Source organism: Nicotiana sylvestris, chromosome 2 (assembly GCF_000393655.2).
Source record: "Nicotiana sylvestris chromosome 2, ASM39365v2, whole genome shotgun sequence".
Classification (NCBI taxonomy): domain Eukaryota; kingdom Viridiplantae; phylum Streptophyta; class Magnoliopsida; order Solanales; family Solanaceae; genus Nicotiana; species Nicotiana sylvestris.
The window spans coordinates 74,244,882-74,269,418 of NC_091058.1; the positions used below are offsets into that span (position 1 = coordinate 74,244,882).

Below are 24,537 nucleotides of genomic sequence, written 5' to 3' on the forward strand. Positions count from 1 at the left end.
TGTTATAGCAATATATATATAGAGAGAGAGAGGCAACCTAATCCTAATTTATGTTGGATTCTCCGTTTAGGAAATTAATAAGCAAATAGGAAACTCTATAACGTGCTTTTAAAATCCTAATTCGAACTCATATGGGATTTCCATTTAGGAAACCCAAAAGGAGAAAGGAAACAAAAGAAAAAGTGGAAATTGGAAAGTTGAGTTTTTAAATCAAAACTCCTAGGGGGTTTCCATTTAAGAAATCGGAAAATGAAACAAAAAAAATTAATATTGTAAATTATGGTTTCGGATTCCCTTCTTAGGGCATCTCCAAACTTTACCCCCATTTTGATCCATAAAATGGGAATTTCCCCATTTTGGGGATAATTTAGGACATCTCCAACCTTTACCCCATTTTTGGTTTCCAAAATGGGGATTTCCCCATTTTTCCCCCCAAACTTTTCTATATTCTTCTCTCTCTTCTATATTATATTATTATCTTTCATTTCAATTTTATTTTTTAATTTCCATTAAACAAATTTCATCTTTTATTTTTATTTATTTGTAATTTTCATAATTAAAACAATTCCATAAAATTTTAAATAATATAATTTGTAAGAAATTATTATAGATTAACTAATAATTCAAATAAAAGAGAAATTATTGTGATACAAAATTAATTAAATACATATTACATAACGATAAAATTCATTCGAAATACAAGATAAATATTCAACTTCAACCTCTAGTATTCTCCCATAAATGATCGATTAATGCATTACGAAGTGCAAAATGAGCATCTTTGTCCTTAATTCTTCTATGTCGAAATAAAAATTCATGAAATCGTTGATTTTCATCTACTGCCAATTCTACATAAAAATAATAAATGCACGAAAATTAATTTATCAAAATTATACACCAAAGTTAAGATATAATATTAATATTATAAATATATTACATAAACATAATTAGGTATATATAAAGAGATAAATTTAAAGATTAAATAATAATAAAAAAGTGATGAACAGTAATGGGGGAGATGAATAGTGTACCTCCATATTTGAGGGAACACTATTCATCCCCCATTTTTGTCCCCAAAATGGGAGATGGATAGTGTTCCTTCAAATATGGGGGTACACTATTCATCTCCCCAATTACTATTCATCACTTTTTTATTATTATTTTATTATTTAATCTTTTAATTTATCTATTTATATATATCTAATTATGTTTATGTAATGTATTTATAATATTAATTTTATATCTTAACTTTGGTGTATAATTTTGATAAATTAATTTTTGTGTATTTATTATTTTTATGTAAAATTATAAGTTAATTTTATTATAATTTATAATTGTACAAAAAATATATAATTATCTCAAAAAATGAATGGTGCAAATATAAATATTAGATGTTGCTAAAATTGAAAGGTGCGAATATAAAATATTAAATATTGCTAAAATTGAAAAGTGAAGATTGAAAATATATTAAATAAAAATACATTAAAATTGGAAATACATGACAATTGAAAATACATTAAATTAAAATACATAAAAATTGAAACTATGATAAATAGCATAATAACTTAGTAGGGAGCTATGTCGTTTCCAGATACACCAAAATCATTATAGTATTGACTGAATGGGGCTGAGGATTGTTGTGGTTGTGACTGTGAATATTCTTGACTTTTTTTATACATTATTTGTTGCCGTTCTTGTCGCATAAATTCACGACGAGTCGGATCGACAATAGAATCCACATCCATCATTAAAATTTTGTTTTCTTCTTTCATTTCTTTTACTCTTACTTTTTCCTTTTGAACAATCAAAACTTCTTTTTTTGCATGGGTTGCATTATTTATCGCCTCAACCATCCGATTATTTTCTGATTGGATTGTCTTCATATAATCTTCGTCAATTTTTCTCTTCATTTTTGCTTTCTTCACCCCCACTAGGGCGTTGTGATGATGTGGAAACATCCTCATTTAAATTTACTGAGAATGATGATAAGTTAGGAGATGACAGATAGGGTGAATTAGGGGTAGGATTCTCAGGCTCCGATGTATTTTAGAATTGCCTTGCTTTCTTGGTTTTTTCCTTCCAAAATCGCCATAGTTAAACTTCTCAAAATCCTTCATTATAGCCCACACATAATCAAATTTAAAACCCTTTTTGAAGTTCAGATCTTGTATAAGCAAAGTTTTTGCTTGTGTAAGCTGCAATATTAAAAAATAATTATATAAAACAATAAGTAAATATATATACAAATAAAATATAAGTAACTACAAATTAAATACTCACAATATCCTGCTCAGAAGCACCACTAGGACGCAAATTTTCTACTTGACGTACATCCATTTAATTTTCTTACTGCCTTCTCAATTATTTGCATCCGGTGTTGCAACGATTTTTTGGTGCGAATCTCCCAAAAATCTTTCTTTGTATTGTTGTATGGATCTACGACTCGACCCCAAAATTGATCTTTGGATTGATTGACGTCCGTTATCGGATCTTGACAAACATCTAAATGCATTTTACATAATAGAATATCTTTGTTTACAGTGTATCCTGCAAATCGAATAGACATATTTTCAACTGATTAGAGGAAAAGTGAATTATCGGAAGAAAAATAAAAGCCAATTGTGATTATAGAGGGTTATGTTGGCACCTCAATATATAGAGATTTCAGTAGACACAATTTAGTAGATGAGAAGAGGATAGATTTTATTTTGATCTCAGTCGTTGAGTGGATTTCGTTCTAATCTCGACCGTCCGATGGATTTTATCCTTATTCTATTTTATCTTCAGAATAAAATATCTCTACACAATATTCAAGATGATAGATTTTATTTTGATCTCAGCCGTCGAGTGGATTTCATTCTAATCTCGACCGCCCGATGGATTTTATCCTTACCCTATTTTATCTTCAGAATAAAATATCTCTACACATTATTCAAGATGATAGATTTTATTTTGATCTCAGCCGTCGAGTAGATTTCGTTCTAATCTCGACTGTCCGGTGGATTTTATCCTTATCATATTTTATCTTAAGAATAATATACCTCTCTATAAAAATAAACACCATTTAGGAAAATCATATTCATCCATCACATTCATTTCTTAAAAAATTAATTGTTATTGTTTCCGTCTTCTGAAAATGAATTTCTATATGGGAGGTTCATCTAATAAAAATGATGATTCAAATTACTCATCATCATCATCATCATCACCTTTAATTTCGGATAATGAAGCTGATATAGAAATGTTCAAGCAAGCAATTGAGATGAATAATTATGTGTTGCAGTGTTTGGAAGAAAATCGAAATAATGATCCTATCAGAGTTGGCTCCGTTCGAGGTCATTTGGTAATCAATCGAGATCGTGAAGGTGCTGATAATAATTTATTTCTTGATTTTTTTCCAAATAATCCCCGCTTTAATGATCGCTAGTTTCGTCGTAGATATCGTATGTCCCGTAATTTGTTCCTCCGAATAGTTGATGAAGTTAAAGGTCATGATATGTACTTTGTACAACGTGTCGATGCTATGGGTAGATTTGGATTATCTACTCTACAAAAAATTACAGCCGTGTTTAGAATGCTGGCATACGGTTTGCCGGCGGATGCCACTGATGAATATGTGAAAATTGGAGAGTCGACTGCAATTGAGAGCCTGAAGAGATTTTGCCGAGCTGTCGTAGAGGTTTTTAGCGAGCAGTAATTGAGATCACCAACACCTAACGATGTTGCAAGCTTTCTGCACATCGGTGAACAACGTGGCTTTCCAGGAATGCTAGGCAGTCTAGACTGCATGCATTGGAAATGGAAAACTTGTCCAACAACATGGGCTGGACAATATGCAGTTCGTAGTGGATCACCAACAATTATTCTTGAAGTTGTGACTGATTATGACCTTTGGATATGGCATGCATATTTTGGTATGCCCGGCACTAATAATGACATTAATGTTTTAGAGTCATCACATTTGTTTTCCGATCTTGCTGCAGGTACTGCTCTTCCCGCCTATTATGTTATTCAAGGGCAAGAATATAATATGGATTATTATTTAGTTGACGGTATATATCCAAAATGGTCAGCCCTTGTGCAAACTATTCGTGAGCCACGTACGGCAAAGAAGAAATATTTTGCGATGAAACAAGAATCATGCCAAACAGATGTTGAACGTGCATTCAGAGTTTTGCAACAACGTTTTGCAATTGTTTCAGGACCCTCGCGTTTTTGGCAGAAAGAAATGCTACATGATATAATGACTACATGTATTATACTGCACAACATGATAATCGAGAATGAGCGTGATCTTAATGCACCAATTCAAGAAGATTTGGAAGGTCTAACTCCAACAGTAGATGAAAATCAACGATTTCAAGAATTTTTAGCTCGACATAGAAGAATTAAGGACAAAGATGCTCATTTTGTACTTCGTAATGCATTAATAGATCATTTATGGGAGAATGCTAGAGATTGAAGTTGAATATTTATCTAGTATTTCGGATGAATTTTATCGTTATGTAATATATATTTAATTAATCTTGTATTGCAATGATTTCACTTTTATTTGAATTATTAGTTAATCTATAATAATTGCTTACAAATTATATTATTTAAAATTTTATGGAATTGTTTTAATTATGGAAATTACAAATTAATAAAAATAAAAAATGGAATTTATTTAATGAAAATTAAAAAATAAAAGATAATAATATAATATAGAAGAAAGAGAAAAATATAAAAAAGTTTGGGAAAAAAAATGGGGGAATGGTTGGAGTAAGTTGTCCCCAAAATGGGGAAATCCCCATTGACCAAAAATTGGGTAAAGGTTGGAGATGCCCTTGCTCCAACCATTCCCCCATTTTTTCCCCTAAAAGAGAATATTCCTTTTATATTCTTCTCTCTCTTCTATATTATATTATTATCTTTCATTTCAATTTTATTTTTAAATTTTCATTAAACAAATTCCATCTTTTATTTTCATTAATTTGTAATTTCCATTAAAACAATTCCATAAAATTTTAAATAATACAATTTGTAAGCAATTATTATAGCATAACTAATAAATAAAAGTGAAATCATTGCGATACAAGATTAATTAAATACATATTACATAACGATAAAATTCATTCGAAATACTACATAAATATTGTGAGTATTTATTTTGTAGTTACTTATATTTTATTTGTATATATATTTACTTACTTTTTTTAATTTTTTTTAATATTGCAGCTTACACAAGCAAAAGCTTTACTTATGCAAGATCTGAACTTCAAAAAGGGTTTTAAATTTGATCATGCGTGGGCTATAATGAAGGATTTTGAGAAGTTTAACGATAGCGATTTTAGAAGGAGAAAACCAAGAAAGCAAGGCAATGCTAATATATCATCAGAGTCTGAGAATCCTAGCCCTAATTCACCCTATCTATCATCTCCTAACTTATCATCTTTTTCACTAAATTTAAATGAGGATGTTGCAGGTGATTCCACAACATCACCACGGCCTAGTAGGGTGAAGAAAGCAAAAATGAAGAGAAAAATTGACGAAGATTAAATGAAGACAATCCAATAAGAAATAATCGGATGGTTGAGGCGATGAATAATGCAACCGAAGCAAAAAGGGAAGTTTTGACTATTCAAAAAGAAAAACTAAGAGTAAAAAAATGAAAGAAGAAAATAAAGTTTTAATGATGGATCTGGATTCTATTGTCAATCCGACTCATCGTGAATTTATGCGACAAGAACAACAACGAATAATATATAAAAGAAGTCAACAATATCCACAGTCACAATCACAACAATCCTCTCGTTACCATTCACTCAATATTATAATGATTTTGGTGTATCTGAAAACGACATATTTGCCTACTAAGTTATTATGCTATTTATTGTCGTTTCAATTTTATGTATTTTCATTTAATGTATTTTGAATTTTAACAATATTTAATATTTTATATTTGTACCTTTCAATTTTAGCAACATCTAATATTTTATATTTGCACTATTCATTTTTTGAGATGATTATATATTTTTGTACAATTATAACTTATAATAAAATTAACTTACAATTTTTACATAAAAATAATAAATGCACAAAAATTAATTTATCAAAATTATACGCCAAAGTTAAGATGTAAAATTAATATTATAAATATATTACATAAATATAATTAGGTATACATAAAAAGGTAAATTAATAGAGTTAAATAATAAAATATGCATGAATAGTAATGGGGGAGATGAATAGTGTACCCACATATTTGAGGGAACACTATTCATCCTGAAATTTTGGGGGCAAAAATGGGGAGAGGGTTGGAGATGGCCTTATAAAATATAATTATTATTACTATCCCACATTTACTAAAATCATAAATTATGATATTACTGTTTGCAACAAATTATTTGTGATACAAAAATAAATTGCAACCACAATATAAATATGAAGAAACATAATTTTATTGATAAGGTGGCGGGTACAATTCTGTTTGTTCCCTTGATTTCTCTCTAGATCGTTCTCTGTGATTCGAGCGCTTAACCAGCGTATTTCTCGAACGTAGGACTTTAAGCAAGACATATTTGACATGTCTTTGATCTCTTAATGAATATTCCAAGAGTTTCATGGAATTTTGGAGATCTCATAATTGATCTCTTTGTGCATATTCCGATAATTTATGGAATTGCTGAGATCCTCTTTGAAGGACATATGTAGCCTTATTTATAGGCATGAATTAGGATTTGGGTGGAGTAGCCACCAAGTAATCCTAATAGACTCCTAATATTTCAAGTTATCTTGAATTTAGGATTTATCTTGATCTGTTAAAATTTCAGTGTCTACAAATACCCCCAACTTCAAGGTTTGTCGAGGTGTAGGCTTGCTGAAACTTGAAGACGAGACTTGAAGTACCCGACCATCACAACAGATAATCTTGAAACTTGAAGTTTTTGATTTGCATGAGGAAGAGATGAATGACAGATTTGGTCCCACTGGGCGTGCCAGTTTGTTTGCAATAAATTATTTGTAATACAAAAACCACAATATAAATATGAAGAAACATAATTTTATTGATAAGGTGACAAGTATAATTCTGTTTGTTCCCTTGATTCTTCTCTCTAGATCGTTCTCCGTGATCGAGGGCTTAATCAGCGTATTTCTCGAATGTAGGACTTTGAGCAAGACATATTTGACATGTCTTTGATCTCTTAATGAATATTCTAAGAATTTCATGGAATTTCGGAGATCTCATATTTGATCTCTTTGTGCATATTCCGATAGTTTATGGAGTTGCCGAGATCCTCTTTGAAAGACATATGTCGCCTTATTTATAGGCATGGATTAGGGTTTGGGTGGAGTAGCCACCAAACAACCCTAACAGACACCTAATATTTCAAGAGTTGTCTCGAATTTAGGATTTATCTTGATCTGTTAAAATTTTAATTTCTACAAATGCCACTAAACTTTTTTCTAGCTATGGAGAAATGAATAAAATCCTTATAAACTAGAAAAAAAATAAAAAAAAAATCCATTAGAAAAGCACATCAACTAAAAGAATTCGTTCCTATAAAATTCTAGAAAAATATTTTCACTCACCAATTTAACACCAATAAACAGTTTCCATTACAAATGACTTTAGTTATTTATATCAAACACGCTAAGTGTTTCGACAATATTGTTAAATAATACAGATTGAGAATAAAGTGTTGGTTAAAGCAATGATATGAAGTTAAAAATAGAGACAATCAGGAAGGAAATTGACTTCTGCCCAAAAGTGAAGTCATTTCTCCCTTCGGGTTATTTTCCATAAAAAAAATATTTTTTAATAATTAAACATTTGAAAATAACTTATTTTCTTGAAAGGAACATTTTCCATCATACGTACCATTGTACCAAACACGTACACCCGAATACATTATGTTGCATTCATTGGTTGTTAAATTGTTAGTAAAAGAAGCGACGCTGAAATTGGTTACCTTAAGTTTGCTCACGTCGAATTTATCCTCTATAAGATTTTTTAAAATAATAAATAAACTCAGATAAGTTGGATTTCAATGATCATAATGAAAATTTTAATATGAAAATGGTCAAATGCAGAATTTATACCTTCTAAGATATGTGTTACTCTTGTTGATCATCTAATAACAATATAAAGACAGGCTAATGTTACTAAAAGCATATTAAGACGTGGAAGAAATATATTTATTGTTTTATATATATATATATATATATATATATATCATGTTTATTATTTATTATAAATTATATGCAAGTATACTGTTGTATCAATAATTTGATCGTCTCACTAAATAAGAATAAGATATGACTCCTCAAAGATAAGTTGCATCAATGTCCGACTTTTATTATTCCAACATTTTTCTTTTGGTAATTATAAAATTTTCATTAATCACCAATGAAGCTTTACATATCCACAATTGGCTTAAAACTCAGCCTACTGTCCTATCTGCTCTAACTCTCCAAACTATACATATATCAACTATACTCACCTCCTTTTCTCCTATTATTTACATTCAGAACTGAAAATTTAGTATAAGTTGCCTATTCTGATTTGTTGCTCTAACATTACATATGCATGCTATGTTCCTAGCTAACTCTTCAGCTTTCCTGCTTACTTTTCAAATATCCAATGATTTCTCTCATTCCATATCTCATGAATTGCTTCTGCACATACCATTCTGAATACCCCTGCCTAACTTGATTTTTCTTTTGCATTCTTTGCTGCCCATTTCCAGTGTTGGTCCCATGAGGTTGCCCATATTGGTTGCCTCTGCATCCATTTTAGTAGTTTTGTCCAAATACTCTTAGCATACTCACATTCAATAAAGATATGCTTCATGCTCTCATCATGTACTATACATAGACTGCATTCCCTGTCCACCTGCATCCCCCATTTGTTTAATCTGTCACTGGTCAGCATCCTGTCTTGGAAATACAGCCACATTGTGAATTTGGCTTTTGCCCTTGCTTCATTTCCAAACATGAACATCTTCCATTCTACTCTTGGCAATTGCCCCATCATAGCCAGATATAGTTGTATGATCATGCTGCTATTCTTCCTTAGCTGAAGTTGAATTGTTGCCACTGAGCTTCTTGCCTTGACGAGTGTCTGGCGTGTGTATAAGTTAAATTCGTACTCTGTCAAATTATAGTATAGAAAGATGTCGAACCCATATAGATTAGTTTATCTATTCTACAGACGTTTCTTGTTTTAATTACTATTTGAGAAAATCAGAAAGAGTTGAGTTGTAAATTAACTAACTAAAAAATGCATGAATAGAGCAGTAGAAAATATTTTATTTTTCACAAATATAATAAAAGGTGTTGAGATCTTGACTTCACTTAATATTTCTATTATATAGTAGAATTATTATTCTTCAATTTCTATTTCTCAAAAAGGTATAAATGCCTCTCACGATTACAAATATATATTACTACTCAAGTTGAATAATTAATTGAACTCCTCTCGGTTATACTATTAATCTTTAAAATAGTAATACTAAAGAACTAGAAATATATGATTGAACTAAAACATGCTCTTGATAGTAAGTCCCTTTCGGTTACCCTACTTATTATAACTGATTATTACACCATTCGCCTCTCTCGATTACAAATAAGTGTAAAATTAATTATAACATAAAAATGATAGATGTTACTGAATAAAATATTAACTTTTATCAATACTACATTTAACTATATTATTTCTTCCGCCTCTCTCGATTACAGAATTAATAAACAGTTAATATGTAGTACAAGATAGATAGATGTTAATAAATTAAATAACGTCTAACTGTAAATGCAGATAAAAGTTAAATAAATTCTAGCTCAAGCATGTGAATTTGAGGAATAATATCTACTATTATATAGAAATATTAAGATCCGTCTTTCTCCCAACACAAGAAAAGTTACTCCACACTGGAACTAGTACTAACAATGAAAATATTCTTGTCCATTAAATAAGAAAATAGAAAGAAATATTCAAGAATAATAATTCTCCCTATTTAATTAAAAGTAGGAACTAGAGTAATTTCTTACACTGGAATTTATTTAAAAACAACAACTAAACCACTATTGTGATTTAAAAGAAAAGATAACTCGATATTAGTGAAAGAAATAAAACAGAGAAACTTATTAGGAATTTGGGTTCCGATTTCTAACTCTAAGCTTTCTCTCCCCTTCCCCCTTCTGATCGGCAACATCTTCTTATATAAAGAAAATTTCATGATGACTTCTCGTTTTGGTGCTAGATTTCCATGGCAAATCTAGATTTTGCATTTGCAGATATGAGAATTCGAATTCTAGATTTGGTGCTAGATTTCAATGGCAAGTCTAGATTTTGAATTTGCAGAGATGAGAATTCTGCAATTCTAAGTTTAGATTTCATCATGGCAAATCGAGACTTGGTGCATTGTCACGACAGTAATGAATCATAGCTCGATCTTACACTTCTTTGTTGTATTTTTCTTGAATATTTATTTTTCTTTTTTCATGTTGCGCACAATAATTCTGCTATAATTATTCCTGCAAAATAAAGTTAAGAATATGTAGGAAACATGATAATTTATATATTTTTATGAGAGAAATTATGTAGTTAATATCTGGTAAAATGCACTTATCATGCCTCCACCATTTTTCTAACTAACCAGGAAGCTTGTTTTGGTATTGGCATATTAGATAACTGTTGGCCTTTTATATAGTATGCATGTATCCATTTGATCCACATTTTATCCCCCTTGTTTGCTAGATCCCAGTAATTCTTTGTTGCTGCTGCTTTATTCCATAGTTTGAGATTGATAGGTTTAGTCCCCCAGTACTTTTAGGAGTACACATTTTATCCCATGCTACCAGAGATCTTTTAGTAATGACATTGACTCCTGACCACACATAGCTTTTGCAGTATGTTTCAATAGTCTTCAAGATCTTGCTAGGAATTAGAAACAGTTGAGACCAATAAGCCTGGATGCCAAATACAACAGATTGCACTAATAGAATTCTTCCTGCATATGAGAGTTTTTTAGCTGTCCATGAAGAAATTCTTGCCACCATCTTCTCTATAAGTGGTTGTCATTGGGCTATGGACATCTTCTTAGTGGTTAATGGTACTCCTAAGTACTTAACTGGTAATGTACCTCTAGAGTAACCAAATTTCTGCACTATCTCTTCACTTGCCAATTGATCAACACCACCAAAGAAGATTGAACTCTTTTCCTGGTTAGCTTTCAATCCAAAAGCTGCATAAAACTGGTTAAGGCAATGTTGTAACTAAGTGATTGAGGCCAAGTCACCCCTTGCAAAGAGCAGCAGATCATCTGTAAAACTCAGATGAGTTATGCCTAGTTTAGCACACCTTGGGTGATATTTGAATTCCCTTTCTTTCTTCAGTCCATTCAAGCCTCTACTCAAGTATTCCATAGCAATTGCAAAGAGTAAAGGAGACATAGGGTCTCCTTGTCTCAGCCCCTTTGCAGCCCGGAATGGCTTAGTAGGTTCTCCATTGATGATAATTGAATAAGTCATTGTCTTCATACAGGCCAGCACCCATTGTTGAAATTTACTAGGGAATCCCAACTCAATCATTACTTGTTCCAAGAATATCCATTCTATAGAATCATAAGCTTTAGTTAGATCAATCTTGATCATACACCTTGGGGAAGAATTCTTTCTGGTGTATGCCTTCACAAGTTCATGAGATAAGATTATGTTATCTGATATTTTCCTTTCTGGAATAAAACCTGCCTGAGCTTCACATATCACACTAGTAATTACTCCATGCAGTCTGTTTGCCAGTATTTTAGAAATGATCTTATAGAGAACAGTACAGCATGCAATAGGCCTGAATTCCCTTGCTGTGGTTGGGTTATTCACTTTAGGAACAAGAGTGATTGTTGTACAGTTAATACCTTTGTACATTCTTCCTGTGATAAAGAACTTATGCACTGTTTGCACAATCTCCTACTTCAATATAGGCCATGCTTTCTTGAAGAAACATGAATTATATCCATAAACTCCAGGAGATTTATCCTCTTGTATAGCACATAGTCCCTTATATACTTCATCTTCTGTCACTTCTGCAATCAAACTTAGCTGTTGTTCACGAGTAAGCTTAGGGCCATTCTTCATTATTTCTTTGTTGACTGCTGGTAGTGTCTTTGTAGAAGTCCCCATCAAGTTTTTATAGAACCTTATAAACTCTTCGTTAATGCTATCCTGGCTATTAACCTTCGTTCCATCCTTTGTGATCAGCTCCAATATCTATTTTCTATGGCTCCTCTCTTTTACAATAGCAGATATACTTGGTATTGCTATCCCCCAGTTTAATCCATTTGACCCTTGATTTTTGTTGCATAATACTCTCTTCAATTAGAGACCACTTCTCTAGTTGTTGGAGAGTTTGCTTCTCTTGTTCTAGTAGACTGTCACTATATTGGCTTTGCATCTTTTCTTGGCCTATAACAAGGTCACTTCTTGCATCTTCAATTCTCTTTGTTATTTCCTTATATTCATCAGTATTTATCCTCTTGAATAAAGGCTTCAGAGCTTTAAGCTTCGTCCATACATTCTCCATGTCATCCACTGCTAATATTTTGTTCCATATGGACATCACTATATTCCCAAACTCCTTTTGATCTGTCCATACATTAAAGAATCTAAAGGGTGGTTTGATAGTGGATCTCATGGTCTTGATGTTCAGTAGCATATGAGAGTGATCAGATATCAATGGTACATCATATTCAGTACACACATGCCCCCAATTAGTCATCCACAGGTCATTACCAAACACCCTATCAATTCTACTTAGTATCCTGTCATCCCCTTGTTGTTTATTGGACCAGATATAGTATTCTCCCTTCTAGGTCAGTTCATTTAGAAACAGATTATGAATACAGTCTGAGAAATCCACCATTTCACTCATTGCTACTGGATTTCCATACATTATGTCTTGAGTATACAACATTGCATTAAAATCTTCACCAATTATCCAAGGCTTTGCCACTTGTGTTGAATGTCATTCAGGTTACTCCATAAAGCTTTCCTTTGCTCAACTGTGTTGAAACCATACACTAGTGTTAGGCAAGCTTCAAATCCATCCGTTCTCCCCTTTACTGTAAGTGAATTAATTGAGCATCTATTTTTTCAACATCAATACAATATACCTTAGGATCCCATGTCAGCCAAATCCTCCTATTAATTGCATTCTGGTAATTGTTCTGAATTTCCCAACCAGGTAAGATATTTTTGAGTACTCTGTTGGCTCTATTCTCCTTGACTCTAGTTTCCAAAAAATCAGCTAATTTTATTTGCTTATTCTGTACATATATCTTTAATTCTTTTTGCTTATATCTCTTATTTATTCCCCTCACATTCTATATCACCCAAGTTATTAAACTCTTATAGGTGGCCCACTAGTAGTTATGGGCAAGCATTGCTGTATTCCCTTCCCACCTTTGTACTCCCCTGTTCTATTCCCTCTCGGTATACTAGTAGCCAGAGTTGGGAACTCCCTGATACAACTCAGTTCAAGGCTCTTTTGAGTGCTTTGTACCACCCTTCCAGGTGTTTGAACTTCAGTTCTTGCTAGAGCCTGCTGTGTCTGATCCATAGGTTGTTGTGTTTGATCAATAAGATGTTTGTCATTTATCTCTTCCTCTTGTTGATCTGCTCCTCCTACCACAGTAGGAGGCTCTTCTATCTGCTTCTTAGTTCTCTACTCTTGTACCACTTTCTGTGCTTGTTGAGGGCCTTCCTGTGTAGCAAGTGGTGCATCTGGCCTCCTTCCTCTCCTAGGCTGCTCATAGTGGTTTTGTTCATTCTCAACTTTCTTACATGAGTGACCAATCTTCAAGCATTCATCACAGAATTCTGGTTTCCAGTCATAGTCTATTGCTTGTTCAAATTGTCTTCCATCTGGTTCACATACTATGACACTTGTTGGCAATGCTCTAGTAACATTAATCTCAACTAACATCCTAGCATATGAGATCCTATTTTGTTTTGAGGTGCATTCATCTGCATATAGTGGTTTGCCAATAGCACTTGCAATTCTGCTCAAAGACTGCCCATCCCAGCAACTCATAGGAAGATTAGGTAGTTTCACCCACAGTGGAATTTCAGTTAGAAATTCCTTGGTAAAATCAAAATTAACAGTCCATGGCTTCAAATAAGTGGCTTATTGTTCATTGTGTATGGACCCGAGTATAGAATCTTATTCATATCATTCATTGATTGAAACTTGACAACATAGTATCCTTCATAATGATAGAATACTTCCGGTTCTAAGACTTGATTCCAACTATGTTTTACAAATCTGTGCATGTAATTATAGCCAGGTGTTTCCCCAATTACATACACAATTAAAGCACATTTCCATTTCCTAACTTCCTTCTTCACATCCTCTTTCTCAAGTTGTACCACTGTCTTACCTTCTACGATTTTAGGTGGTATATAACTCAGTTTCAAACCATTTTCAGAGATGCGATTACCGGCAAACAATAAGGTCCACGCTGTTTTCTCCCGTTTCTCCTCATTTACTGGTGTTAGATCTTGTGTTGGTTTGCTCGTACTCGCTAGATCTGCAGCTTTCTCAATTGATTTTGTCACTTTGGCCACTTAAGATTGGACTAACACTCAGATCCAATTTATTAGCTACAGTTTTCTTCATTCCTTCACTTGCACGTTGCTCCTATTGATTCTCTTCCAATGGAACAGTAGCATTAGCCATAGTAGCTACTGGAGTTTTCTCTGGTTTCAAGTTAGCTTCAGCTAGGTTTCCTCCCTCAGCTAAAGGTTGCAACCTTGGTCTTCCTCGAGGTCTGCCTCTTCCCCGAGCCATATCTACGGTGGTCGGACGTCGTACTAACGTGCACCGGTGAGCATTGGGTTAGAGAGAGAAATTTCTACCCTATTATTCCAACATTATATATGCTTGAAAATTATTTTTTATACTTTATAAATAAATTTATTTTATTCTATAGGTAAGTTCATAATAAAGATTAAAAATAAATAAGAGTGTCATAATATTAAAAAATGAAAAAATAAAAGCTGATAATTTTGAGAGCAAAATGGACATTTGGCTACTAGAAGTTTGAGAAATTGAGTGAGTGACTTTTTCAGTGATGTAAGCATAACATGGAAACAAATTGTTAAAACATAAGCCGAGAGTTAAATAATGAAGGCAAAAATCTTGGGAACTTACACACTTGGACCAGTAATTATTGTCCAGATGATAAAATGGAGAAGAAATAGGAATAAAAAACTCTAGTCAAAGACCTTACCCTACGTAAAATCTTGGCCAAGCAATGGCCTCTTCGCTCTTTCACTATAACTAACTTCTATAAGCCCAGTATACTTCACTATTTTATCTCTTTTTATTCACTGTTTTTGAGATAAACATGTGGCCGATGTTAACTTATGGTAAAAAAAATGTGTCATTACCATTTTCTGAAAAGGTATAAATAATCAGGAACAGTTATAGAAACTGTCACAAGTTCTCGTACTTGTGACAATTTAATTAGTAGAACTACACTTTTTCTTTACATGTTAAATTAGTAGACGACAGATGCATCATTCTTCAGTGAAGAGCATTTTTGTTGAGGAGAAAAATAAGCTGAACAATGGAGGAAATAATGTGCCACCTATTTGCCCTAAACCTAGAAGACCTGGTTCTACTCTTCCTGAATTCCTCAAATCCATGAATTACAACGATAATACGTACTTCTTCTTTTATTTCCATTTTTAGTCCTATTTTTCGCATTTTTATATTTTTCTTTCTCTACTTTTTAATGTAATGGAGTATTGTAATTGATCTTTTGAGAAATAATATTTGGAAATTCATGTGATCAGCCAGAAGAATTTTGATGGAAGAAGTGGGATTCTCAACATTGTTGCTGATAAGGTTTGTTCTCTACGCACTTTGTTCGACTAATTCTTTTTGTTTGATAGGATATCCCTAAAATTATTGATTATGTTACCGTTTAGTTTTCTTTTCTATAATTAAAATGTCTGAAGATCTCTCTTATTTGTTATTTTAACAAGAGAATATATGAATGCAGACAAGAGATGGAAGAAAATCGCCGTCATGTTACTCAGGTTCTCCTCCGGGGAGAACAGATAATCCATTGGTGCACGACGTGCAATTTATTCAGCAAATGGAGCATTTTTCACCTTTGACAAGAACTAATTTATCTGATAAATTTGGATTTACCTCTGTCTCTCCAGCTTAAGCCTTACCCAGAGTTTACCAATTTTTTCACAATTTTGTTTACTTTAAGAAGCAGAGTGATAAGATGTATAAGAAGTCAAGACCCTTTTTAAGGGATTTAAGTTATATTTTTTTATTTTTTTTGTGGGTACTGCATGAGTGCCCTGTTAGATTATCACATGATCAAACTTTCTGTAAATATTACGATTTTTATTAGGTTTTTTCTTTTGGTTTTGATTCAATTTAATATTACATGTACATGTTAACTTTTATAGTGACTTGAACTTAATTTTGTCGATTAAGTACTAGTTTTTGGGTAAAAGTTTACGAATTTGAGCAATTAATGCCTCGAACTCTTTTCTTCCTTTTGTCCATCATCTGAGATTTTGTTTAAGGTAGAGAATGTAGAACAAAGTTATTTCATTGAAGAAACCTTGTATATTCTTCTCTTTCCAAATAGAAAATCGATTTTTTGTTATCCATGTGTAGTATCGAAATGATAAAAATTTGCAAACTAATTCTAAATAGGACGTGTGATAAGACAGAAAATAGAGGTCAAGTACCTTGTGCCAATCAGCTTTATATTATTACATGGGTCAGGATATCATCATTTTCGTATAAAATTTATATCGGTATTAGCTAATACTATAACCAAACATGATATACTTACAATTTAAATTCTATTTTGGGATTAGTATTCTCATCCCGATAACTAAACAACCCTTAATACATGGTCTTTAAGGCATGTAGATAAAAGTTACTCCTGGTCCACAATAAGTGACTATTTTATCTTTGTCACACCCATTAATATACGAACTCCGAGAGAAAAAAAATATTTTCACTAAATTAGCCTAATTAATTGTTACCTTAACACATTAAAATATGTAAACAAGGGCGAATTTTGGAAAAATAAAATTAATTCCTTCTTGATTATATAAATAGACACTTATATTGGACCAAAATAAAAAGGTAAAATAATTACTTGGTGTGGACCGGAGGGAGTAATTATTATTATTTTTTTAGACGGACTGCTTAAACCCTAAAGTTAAAATGGAATTGGGAAATAGGAAAAAGAAAGAAGATAACACAAACAGAATTTGAGCTGTCAAGTGTCAACAAATTTAAATTGCCAACCAAATTATTTTCCCCAAGTGGGGCCATTGTAATTTCAGAAATTAAACTTTTAAGAAAAGCGTCACTTCGAAAAGATAAGACAAAATACCTTAAACCACTCATAAACTTGGCTCAGATTATTAGTATTATCCCAAACTATTCCTGGTCTTAATTACCCCCCTCAAGTTGGTCTTTTGAGAGTCATCACCCCCCCTAGACGTTGATGTGACAAAAAATGTGAGTGCACTCACCTGCCACGTGAATTTTTCTATCTATATGGCATTTTTTTTAAAAATAAAATATTTTTTACCTTTTTAAGATATTACTTTTTAGATAATTTTTTTCGAATAAAATTTATAATAAAACTTGGATATAACTATATTATTTAGGCTAAATATTTTTATTTGGCAAAAAATAACAAAGTTTTCGTTAATCTTTTTTTGAATTTGACCTGAAAATAAAGATTTATACAATTAAAATAAATAGTCAAGACACCTAAAAAGTTATAAAAAATACATAGTTTGAAATTAATTATTTTGGCTATAGTTTTTTATATAGCTCTAAATTACGGTGCTCTAAATTATTATTATTTTTTACAAATTTTATCTAAAAAAGTAAAAATACACAGTTGAAATAAATAATCATTGCATCAAAAGAAGAAATAAAAAGAGTGTACAATTGCAAGAAATTACAAGTGCAATTGTACACTCTTTTTATTTCTTCTTTTGATGCAATGACTATTTATTTCAACTATATATTTTTTATAACTTTTTAGATGCCTTGACTATATATTTCAATTGTATAAATCTTTATTTTCAGGTCAATTCAAAAAAGGATTAACTAAAATTTTATTATTTTTGGCCAAATAAATATTTAACCTAAATAATATAGTTATATCCAAGTTCTATTATAAATTTTATTCGAAAAAAATTATTTAAAAAGTAATATTCTTAAAAAGGTAAAAAAATATTTTATTTTTAAAAAAAATGTCACATAGACAAAAAAATTCACGTGGCAGACGAGTGCACCCACACTTTTTGCCATATCAGTATCTAGAGGGTAATGACCCTCAAAAGGCCAAGTTAAAGGGGGTAATTAAGACCGGATATAATTCGGGGAGGATACTAATAATCTGAGCAAAGTTTAGGGGTGGTTTAAGATATTTTGCCAAAGATAAACAAAAGAACATACTACAAATTGTTTCAACGGTTTATAAAATTGAAGAATTATTTAATATTTCATGCCCCACATGGATAGAAAGAAACAAAAAAGGAACCACTTAAAAGTGTTTGTCTCGTTCGTTGTCATGCACATACAATATTGATTTCACAGCTTGCTTTAGCAACTAGGAGAATTAAATTTATTAGAACACTTAAAGACAGTCTACCCGCTTTATATAAGATTACAAACATAAATTAATACACAAAAAAGATAGCAAATCTACGTAAATACTATAGAACACTTTCTTGGGGATTAGAGTGTTAATTCTGGCCTATTGAAGTGTAATCCATCCATGTTGCTCAAATTTAAACTTAAATTGGAGGGGTCTAGTTAATTAGATTTAATCCATTGATCAATTCATCTCATCGTTAGTAATCTTTGAACATATTAGATTATGACTCATTTATTGATTCATCCTTGTATGATTACTTTAAAATTGATCTCATGTACTTGTTCAACATCATTTTTGTTCCATAAAAGTGTAAACTGTCTAATCCTTTTAATGTAAATCACTAAATTGAATAAATTAAACTATGCCCCATTATTCAATTAAAATTTTTCCAATTATTAACTATACTCATCTTGACTCGTACAAATTTATGTTGGTTGAATTGTGCTCAACACAATTTAAGTATCTAACGTACGAGAACTGGACTCAGTTTGCCCATTTGACATCCAAGTGAGTACTGATAAATGATAATATACCAACAATGTTTGTGATGCAGTGGTAAGTAACTAAGAATTCGTTCATCCTCATATAATTAGAGGTTTTGGATTCAAATTCTGGGTATGAAATCGTTTTTCCCCCAACGCAGGATTTACCGGCACGGGTCGAATTTTATCGGGCCTAAATGTAGGTACCAACATCGAATGGGAAATAAAAAAGGATTTTTTTCATGTTTAGCCCGCGCCAGAAATTATTTACATTTAGTAGTTAAAAAAGAGTATAAATTTTGTATATAATATACATAATGTGTGTGTATATATATATATATATATATATATATATATATATATATATATATATATATATAATAATGACAAAAAATATATTTTTTGGCTATTATTTCAAAAGCAATTATATAATGTTATTTTCCCAATTAAAAAAAAATGACAATATTGATCCATCATAGTGATAAATGATAAAATGCCAAATCCATAAAAAGAGGCAATCATCTGAGAAAATTTTCTCAACTTGGCAAAATAACTACTTTCGGAAAATGAGACAATGAAGCAGGAAACAACCCCATGAAGATCCCAGTCGACTCAGTATAATGGAGTTTCTTGAACTTCCACACAACTGTCAAACTTTACTCTCTACTCCCAATCTAATCCTTTTCTCTCTCTTTTTTCCTTTTCTTGACTCCCCCTTTGAAAACCTAACTCTCAAGCTGTCTACCCAGTAACTAATTTCAGTGCCATTACAGTTCAAGATCTGAGTTTTTAAGCACTTCTTAGAGATAAACAAAAATGTCTTCTTTCATTATTTTCTTTCTAACATTGCTCTCAATTCGACAATGCAGTGGGCGTGTTTTCACATTTGAAATGCACCACCGTTTCTCTGAAACTGTCAAGAAGTGGTCACTGCAGAAAATAGGTGGTCCACTTCATAATTGGCCGGTCAAGGGAAGTCTTCAGTACTATACTCAGTTAGCCAACCACGATAAGTTGTTACATGGTAGGAAGCTTTACAAATTTGGCGGACCACTTACTTTCTCTGATGGCAATTCCACTTTCCGGATCAGCTCTCTTGGTTTGTAAGTCCAAACAAATCCCCTTTTTTCTTTTTTCTGGGTTGATATTTTTTGGACTCATTTTTTTTTTTGTTTAATTTTGAAAATCTTGTTTTTGTAGCCTGCATTACACTACAGTGACGTTGGGGACACCGGGGATGAAGTTTCTTGTGGCGCTTGATACTGGGAGTGATTTATTTTGGGTGCCTTGTGAATGCGGCAAATGTGCTTCTACTGATGATCCTACACTTTACAGCTCTGTATGTTTTACTTTACCCCCTTCTCTTTTTTGGGTGTCTTTAAGTATATCTATATATGAAAGGGTTGAGTGAGACATTGTGGTGTAAAGCTCTCAACTAACTGAGCTTTATGCAAAATTCCTAGAATGTTGGTACTTAGCAATCACATTTTATAACATAAAAAATTGGCTAAAGGTGCCTTTGACAGCTAGACCATTCTAACTAATTTGGCACAAGATGCATATGATGGAAAAGTGAGGAGCTTATAAATTTCATGAGACTTTTCGTGTGACAAAATAGTACATTATGACCTCCGTTTGGTGTGAAAATAACTATTATCCATTTGTAAACCTGCAATGATATCCACAAAATTCTGTCTTTGGGAATGTGGTATAACATGACTCGTGAGTGTAATTAGAGGTTCTGATAAGACAGCGGTACACTAAACTAGAAAATGACCACTTACAAGGGCATAATAGTTTGGGGTTATACATTTTTGGATGCCATTATTTTGTGGAGCAGCCAAAGAGAATTTTACAACCAAAATTTCACATGAGTATGCACGATCATAGATTCCTGTATCTAATTCACTTGTACATTATTGTCAACTGTGAACAGACAACTAAGTAGTCCTACACTATGGCATCTTTCAGGCACTGATGAACAATTGTTTTGTGAAGCAACCGGACTTTATGCCCTAGTTTTCCAGTTGGGGTTACCATTTTACTATTATTTGTTCTATTCCCTCACAGCCTTACTCATCAATCTTTGTATGGTGTCGGTTCCTCCTCTAGGCCATGGTTCGATGGAATTATCTTCTTCTAATTTGAAAATACCAGTGTTAACTGTACCGTTAACTTTGATTTGCCAGATAAATTATAAGGGTGCTTAGACAGACGTGGATGAAATGAGATACATTCCTTTTTGTGGTTCTCTGATATTGTTTCCTTTTAACTCCTTCTGAAGTGGATTATGTTTTTATCCCAGGATTTTGAGCTTAGCATATACAGCCTGAACGGATCGTCAACTAGCAAGCAGGTCACCTGCAGTAATAGCTTGTGTACAGAGCGCAATAATTGCCTTGGTACATATAGCCACTGCCCTTATTCAGTGTCCTATGTCTCCTCGGAAACTTCAACTTCAGGAATTTTAGTGGATGATATTCTGCACTTGAGAACAGAAGACAATGAGAAAAAATTTGTCCAGGCGCGTGTGATCTTTGGGTAAGTATCCTGAACTTTTATCTAATTGATTTGATGTTGATTGGCATTAGGTTGACCTCTGGCAGTGTATATTTAACTATATGTGTTGGATGGAAGGCACATTTTGGTTAACTGTGTAACTGAGAAGTGCTTCTGCCGAAGTTCTCAAATTCGTTCTCTGATAAATGCCAATTTCAAGTGTTCAGTTGTGGACAGGTGCAAACTGGTTCTTTTCTAGACGTTGCAGCACCAAACGGTTTATTTGGGCTTGGTCTTGAGAAGATATCAGTCCCTAGTATTCTGTCTCGGGAAGGTTTTATGGCAGATTCCTTCTCCATGTGCTTTGGTCATGATGGGGCAGGACGAATTAGTTTTGGAGACAAGGGTAGCTTTGACCAGGAAGAGACCCCTTTTAATATAAACCCATTACAGTAAGTGGTAATGACGCCATTAAACACCACCTTAAATTTTTATGGTTAGCGTCATCCAAATCTGTTAGATCCACTTAACCATGCTCTTGTGGAAAACCTTTTGCAGCCCAACGTATAACATTTCTGTAGATCAAATACGCGTTGGAACAACTCTTGTTGACTCAGGTTTTACAGCACTTTTTGATACCGGGACGTCCTTCACATATCTTGCTGACCTATCCTATACAAAGCTTTCAGAGAGTGTAAGAATCCTTTTCAAATGGTACTTATTTGTACACATTGTTAGATAATGTTCAAGATTCAATTGTCTTATTCCTCAACAGTTCCATTCTCAAGTACGAGACAAGCGGCTCCCACCTGATCCTAGGATCCCTTTTGAATATTGTTATGATATGAGGTAATATATGCTATATATGTACATGTGTCTCTGTGTGTGTGTGTGTATTCTTTTTTTTTCTCCTTCCTTCAACCACTTCTTTACAGCATTTAATTTGTTATCTTTCTGTTTATCATTTTGTGATTTATATTGGACAGTCCTGATGCAAATACGAGCTTGATTCCTAGTTTAAGCCTAACTATGAAAGGGGGAGGCCAACTTGTTGTCTATGATCCAATTATTGTTATATCCATGCAGGTATAATGTTTCAACTGTCTTGCACAATATTTTGTTTTTAATTTCAGTTATTGCCTTTTTCCAGAAAAAAATACTAAATATTGTCTCCTATGCAGAGTCAACTCGTGTATTGCCTGGCTGTTGTGAAGAGTCAAGACCTAAATATAATTGGACGTAAGCTTCCTTAGTGTAACAATGCTTTTAAATTTTCTATTTTCATTGGATTGAAATGAAATGAAGTTTCAAACACGTGAGGTAATCAAGTCTGTCTTTACTGCTACATGAAACAAAAGGAAAGCTAACTCAACTCGAAAAGCTTAACTCATGAGGCGAGAATTGCCTAAGATCATATAAGAAGACAACAATACATATCCTTAACCAACGTGAGACTCTAACACTGTACATTGTAATATTATTCATTCAGCTATTTTGGTAGGTTCTGTTCAACTGGAGGACTTCATGATTTATTTTTTCCAAAACGCTTTACTTCAAAAAGAGTTGTCAGCAAAATAGTGGTGTTAGAGATAACAGCTGTTTTGGCTTTAATTCCCTGAAATTAAGGGGGTTTCTCTTTATTTTAAGCTTCTGATAATGGAATAGAATAATCACCTTTTTGTAGCCTAAAGAGTCCCAACACCTGGTGAAATTGATACTTCAGGTTCCTAGCAAAGTAATAAACTCTCAGGCAATAAAAATGCTAGAGTTAATCTCAGCACTCTAAAGTTTTGGTTGTCTATCATTGATAAGATACTTAAAGTGGGCAGCTCAAAAATGGATCTATTCATTTACACATTGTGATATGTGACTGTCGTTGCTCTTACTGATCTTTTTCCAGAAAACTTCATGACTGGATACCGCTTTGTGTTTGATCGAGAAAAGGCCATTCTCGGTTGGAAGAAGTTTGATTGTGAGTGTTGTTTACAGTGTTCGTTTCTCCAATAACTTAACTAAGACAAATAGCGTAGGTTTTTTATGCTTCTGGTTTGGATTTGTGGCGTTCATGCAGGTTATGAGATTGAAAAAATAGACCATTTCCCTTCAGAAGCCCTTAATACTACCCGTGTGCCACCTGCTGTTGCTGTTGGGCCTGGAAATGATGATGCAGAAAAATCAGATGAAAGGACTACAAATACTCCTCAAAGTTCTTTTGCATCATCAGTTTATCAAACATTTTATTTGAACCTCATAAAATGCTACCTAGCATCTCTAACATTGCTACTTTTATAATAGCTACCATATGCTCATTGTCACTGACCTTTTGGCAGCTAGATGTGGTTGAAGTTCTCAGTATTTAGGTATGTTTCATAGCGCTTTAGCACATAGTGCAGATAACAACTTTGTAAAGCTCCAATATGGTGGGAAATTTTTTCGTTGCCTGGTCATATTTGAATTCGAGGCTAACCCATTAAATGTAAATACATATAGAAAAGTTATATTTTTCCCGAGCCAAACCTTATGTTTTTGTCGTTAAGACATGGCAATATGGTAGCTAATGTACATTATGATTGCAATAGAACAGTGGATTGTATAGAGCCACCATGTTCCACTGTCACAGCTGCAACGATATCCAATTAGTACTTCTCCTCTCCTTTTGCTCCTCAACCCCTCAGCTTCCCGCTTAATGTCATGGGTATTGTTCGATTGGACAATGGATATGGATGATATTTTGAATTTGAATCTCAATGTCTAGAGGCAGCTGAATCGACCCTACATTTTATGTATTGTGATTGTGGCATTTTTGTTTGAGGGGTGAAGGTGGGAACTAGGAGGGTGGCGGATGCCATATTACACTA

At 32.8% G+C, this 24,537-nt stretch overlaps 3 protein-coding genes, 1 long non-coding RNA gene and 1 pseudogene across 4 annotated transcripts; 4 read left to right on the plus strand and 1 right to left on the minus strand.

Moving 5' to 3' along the window:
• Positions 1-1,442: 1,442 nt before the first annotated feature.
• On the minus strand, positions 1,443-2,604 carry LOC138886338 (uncharacterized). The gene is made up of 2 exons (XR_011405021.1): positions 2,281-2,604; positions 1,443-2,195 (listed from the first exon to the last, which is right to left on the minus strand). It is a non-coding gene; the product is annotated as an uncharacterized lncRNA (long non-coding RNA).
• Positions 2,605-3,136: 532 nt separating this feature from the next.
• On the plus strand, positions 3,137-4,462 carry LOC104234794 (uncharacterized; annotated as a pseudogene).
• A 315-nt stretch (positions 4,463-4,777) lies between these two features.
• On the plus strand, positions 4,778-5,538 carry LOC104234801 (uncharacterized). Its single transcript, XM_009788439.1, has 2 exons — positions 4,778-4,807; positions 5,218-5,538. The coding sequence occupies exons 1-2, from the start codon at positions 4,778-4,780 to the stop codon at positions 5,536-5,538; spliced, it is 351 nt and encodes a 116-aa protein (XP_009786741.1).
• Positions 5,539-15,386: 9,848 nt separating this feature from the next.
• On the plus strand, positions 15,387-16,464 carry LOC104246855 (uncharacterized). The gene is made up of 3 exons (XM_009802750.2): positions 15,387-15,702; positions 15,835-15,886; positions 16,044-16,464. Exons 1-3 carry the CDS (start codon positions 15,551-15,553, stop codon positions 16,212-16,214), a joined length of 375 nt encoding a protein of 124 aa, XP_009801052.1. The 5' UTR covers positions 15,387-15,550; the 3' UTR covers positions 16,215-16,464.
• Positions 16,465-19,700: 3,236 nt separating this feature from the next.
• On the plus strand, positions 19,701-24,195 carry LOC104246854 (aspartyl protease family protein 1). The gene is made up of 10 exons (XM_009802749.2): positions 19,701-20,283; positions 20,381-20,519; positions 21,486-21,721; positions 21,907-22,131; positions 22,238-22,373; positions 22,455-22,528; positions 22,666-22,765; positions 22,861-22,918; positions 23,580-23,651; positions 23,751-24,195. The coding sequence occupies exons 1-10, from the start codon at positions 19,997-19,999 to the stop codon at positions 23,969-23,971; spliced, it is 1,548 nt and encodes a 515-aa protein (XP_009801051.1). The 5' UTR covers positions 19,701-19,996; the 3' UTR covers positions 23,972-24,195.
• The last annotated feature ends 342 nt before the right edge of the window (positions 24,196-24,537 follow it).

Bases quoted from the DNA above. Each gene is read 5' to 3' on its own strand.
- LOC104234801 (XM_009788439.1), top strand. From the start codon at position 4,778: ATGGGGAAATCCCCATTGACCAAAAATTGG. The intron at 4,808-5,217 runs GTAAAGGTTGGA...TTAATATTGCAG, and splicing joins CCCCATTGACCAAAAATTGG to CTTACACAAGCAAAAGCTTT.
- LOC104246855 (XM_009802750.2), top strand. From the start codon at position 15,551: ATGCATCATTCTTCAGTGAAGAGCATTTTTGTTGAGGAGAAAAATAAG. The intron at 15,703-15,834 runs GTACTTCTTCTT...TCATGTGATCAG, and splicing joins ATGAATTACAACGATAATAC to CCAGAAGAATTTTGATGGAA. The intron at 15,887-16,043 runs GTTTGTTCTCTA...ATATGAATGCAG, and splicing joins TCAACATTGTTGCTGATAAG to ACAAGAGATGGAAGAAAATC.
- LOC104246854 (XM_009802749.2), top strand. From the start codon at position 19,997: ATGTCTTCTTTCATTATTTTCTTTCTAACATTGCTCTCAATTCGACAA. The intron at 22,374-22,454 runs GTAAGAATCCTT...ATTCCTCAACAG, and splicing joins ATACAAAGCTTTCAGAGAGT to TTCCATTCTCAAGTACGAGA. The intron at 23,652-23,750 runs GTGAGTGTTGTT...GCGTTCATGCAG, and splicing joins CGGTTGGAAGAAGTTTGATT to GTTATGAGATTGAAAAAATA.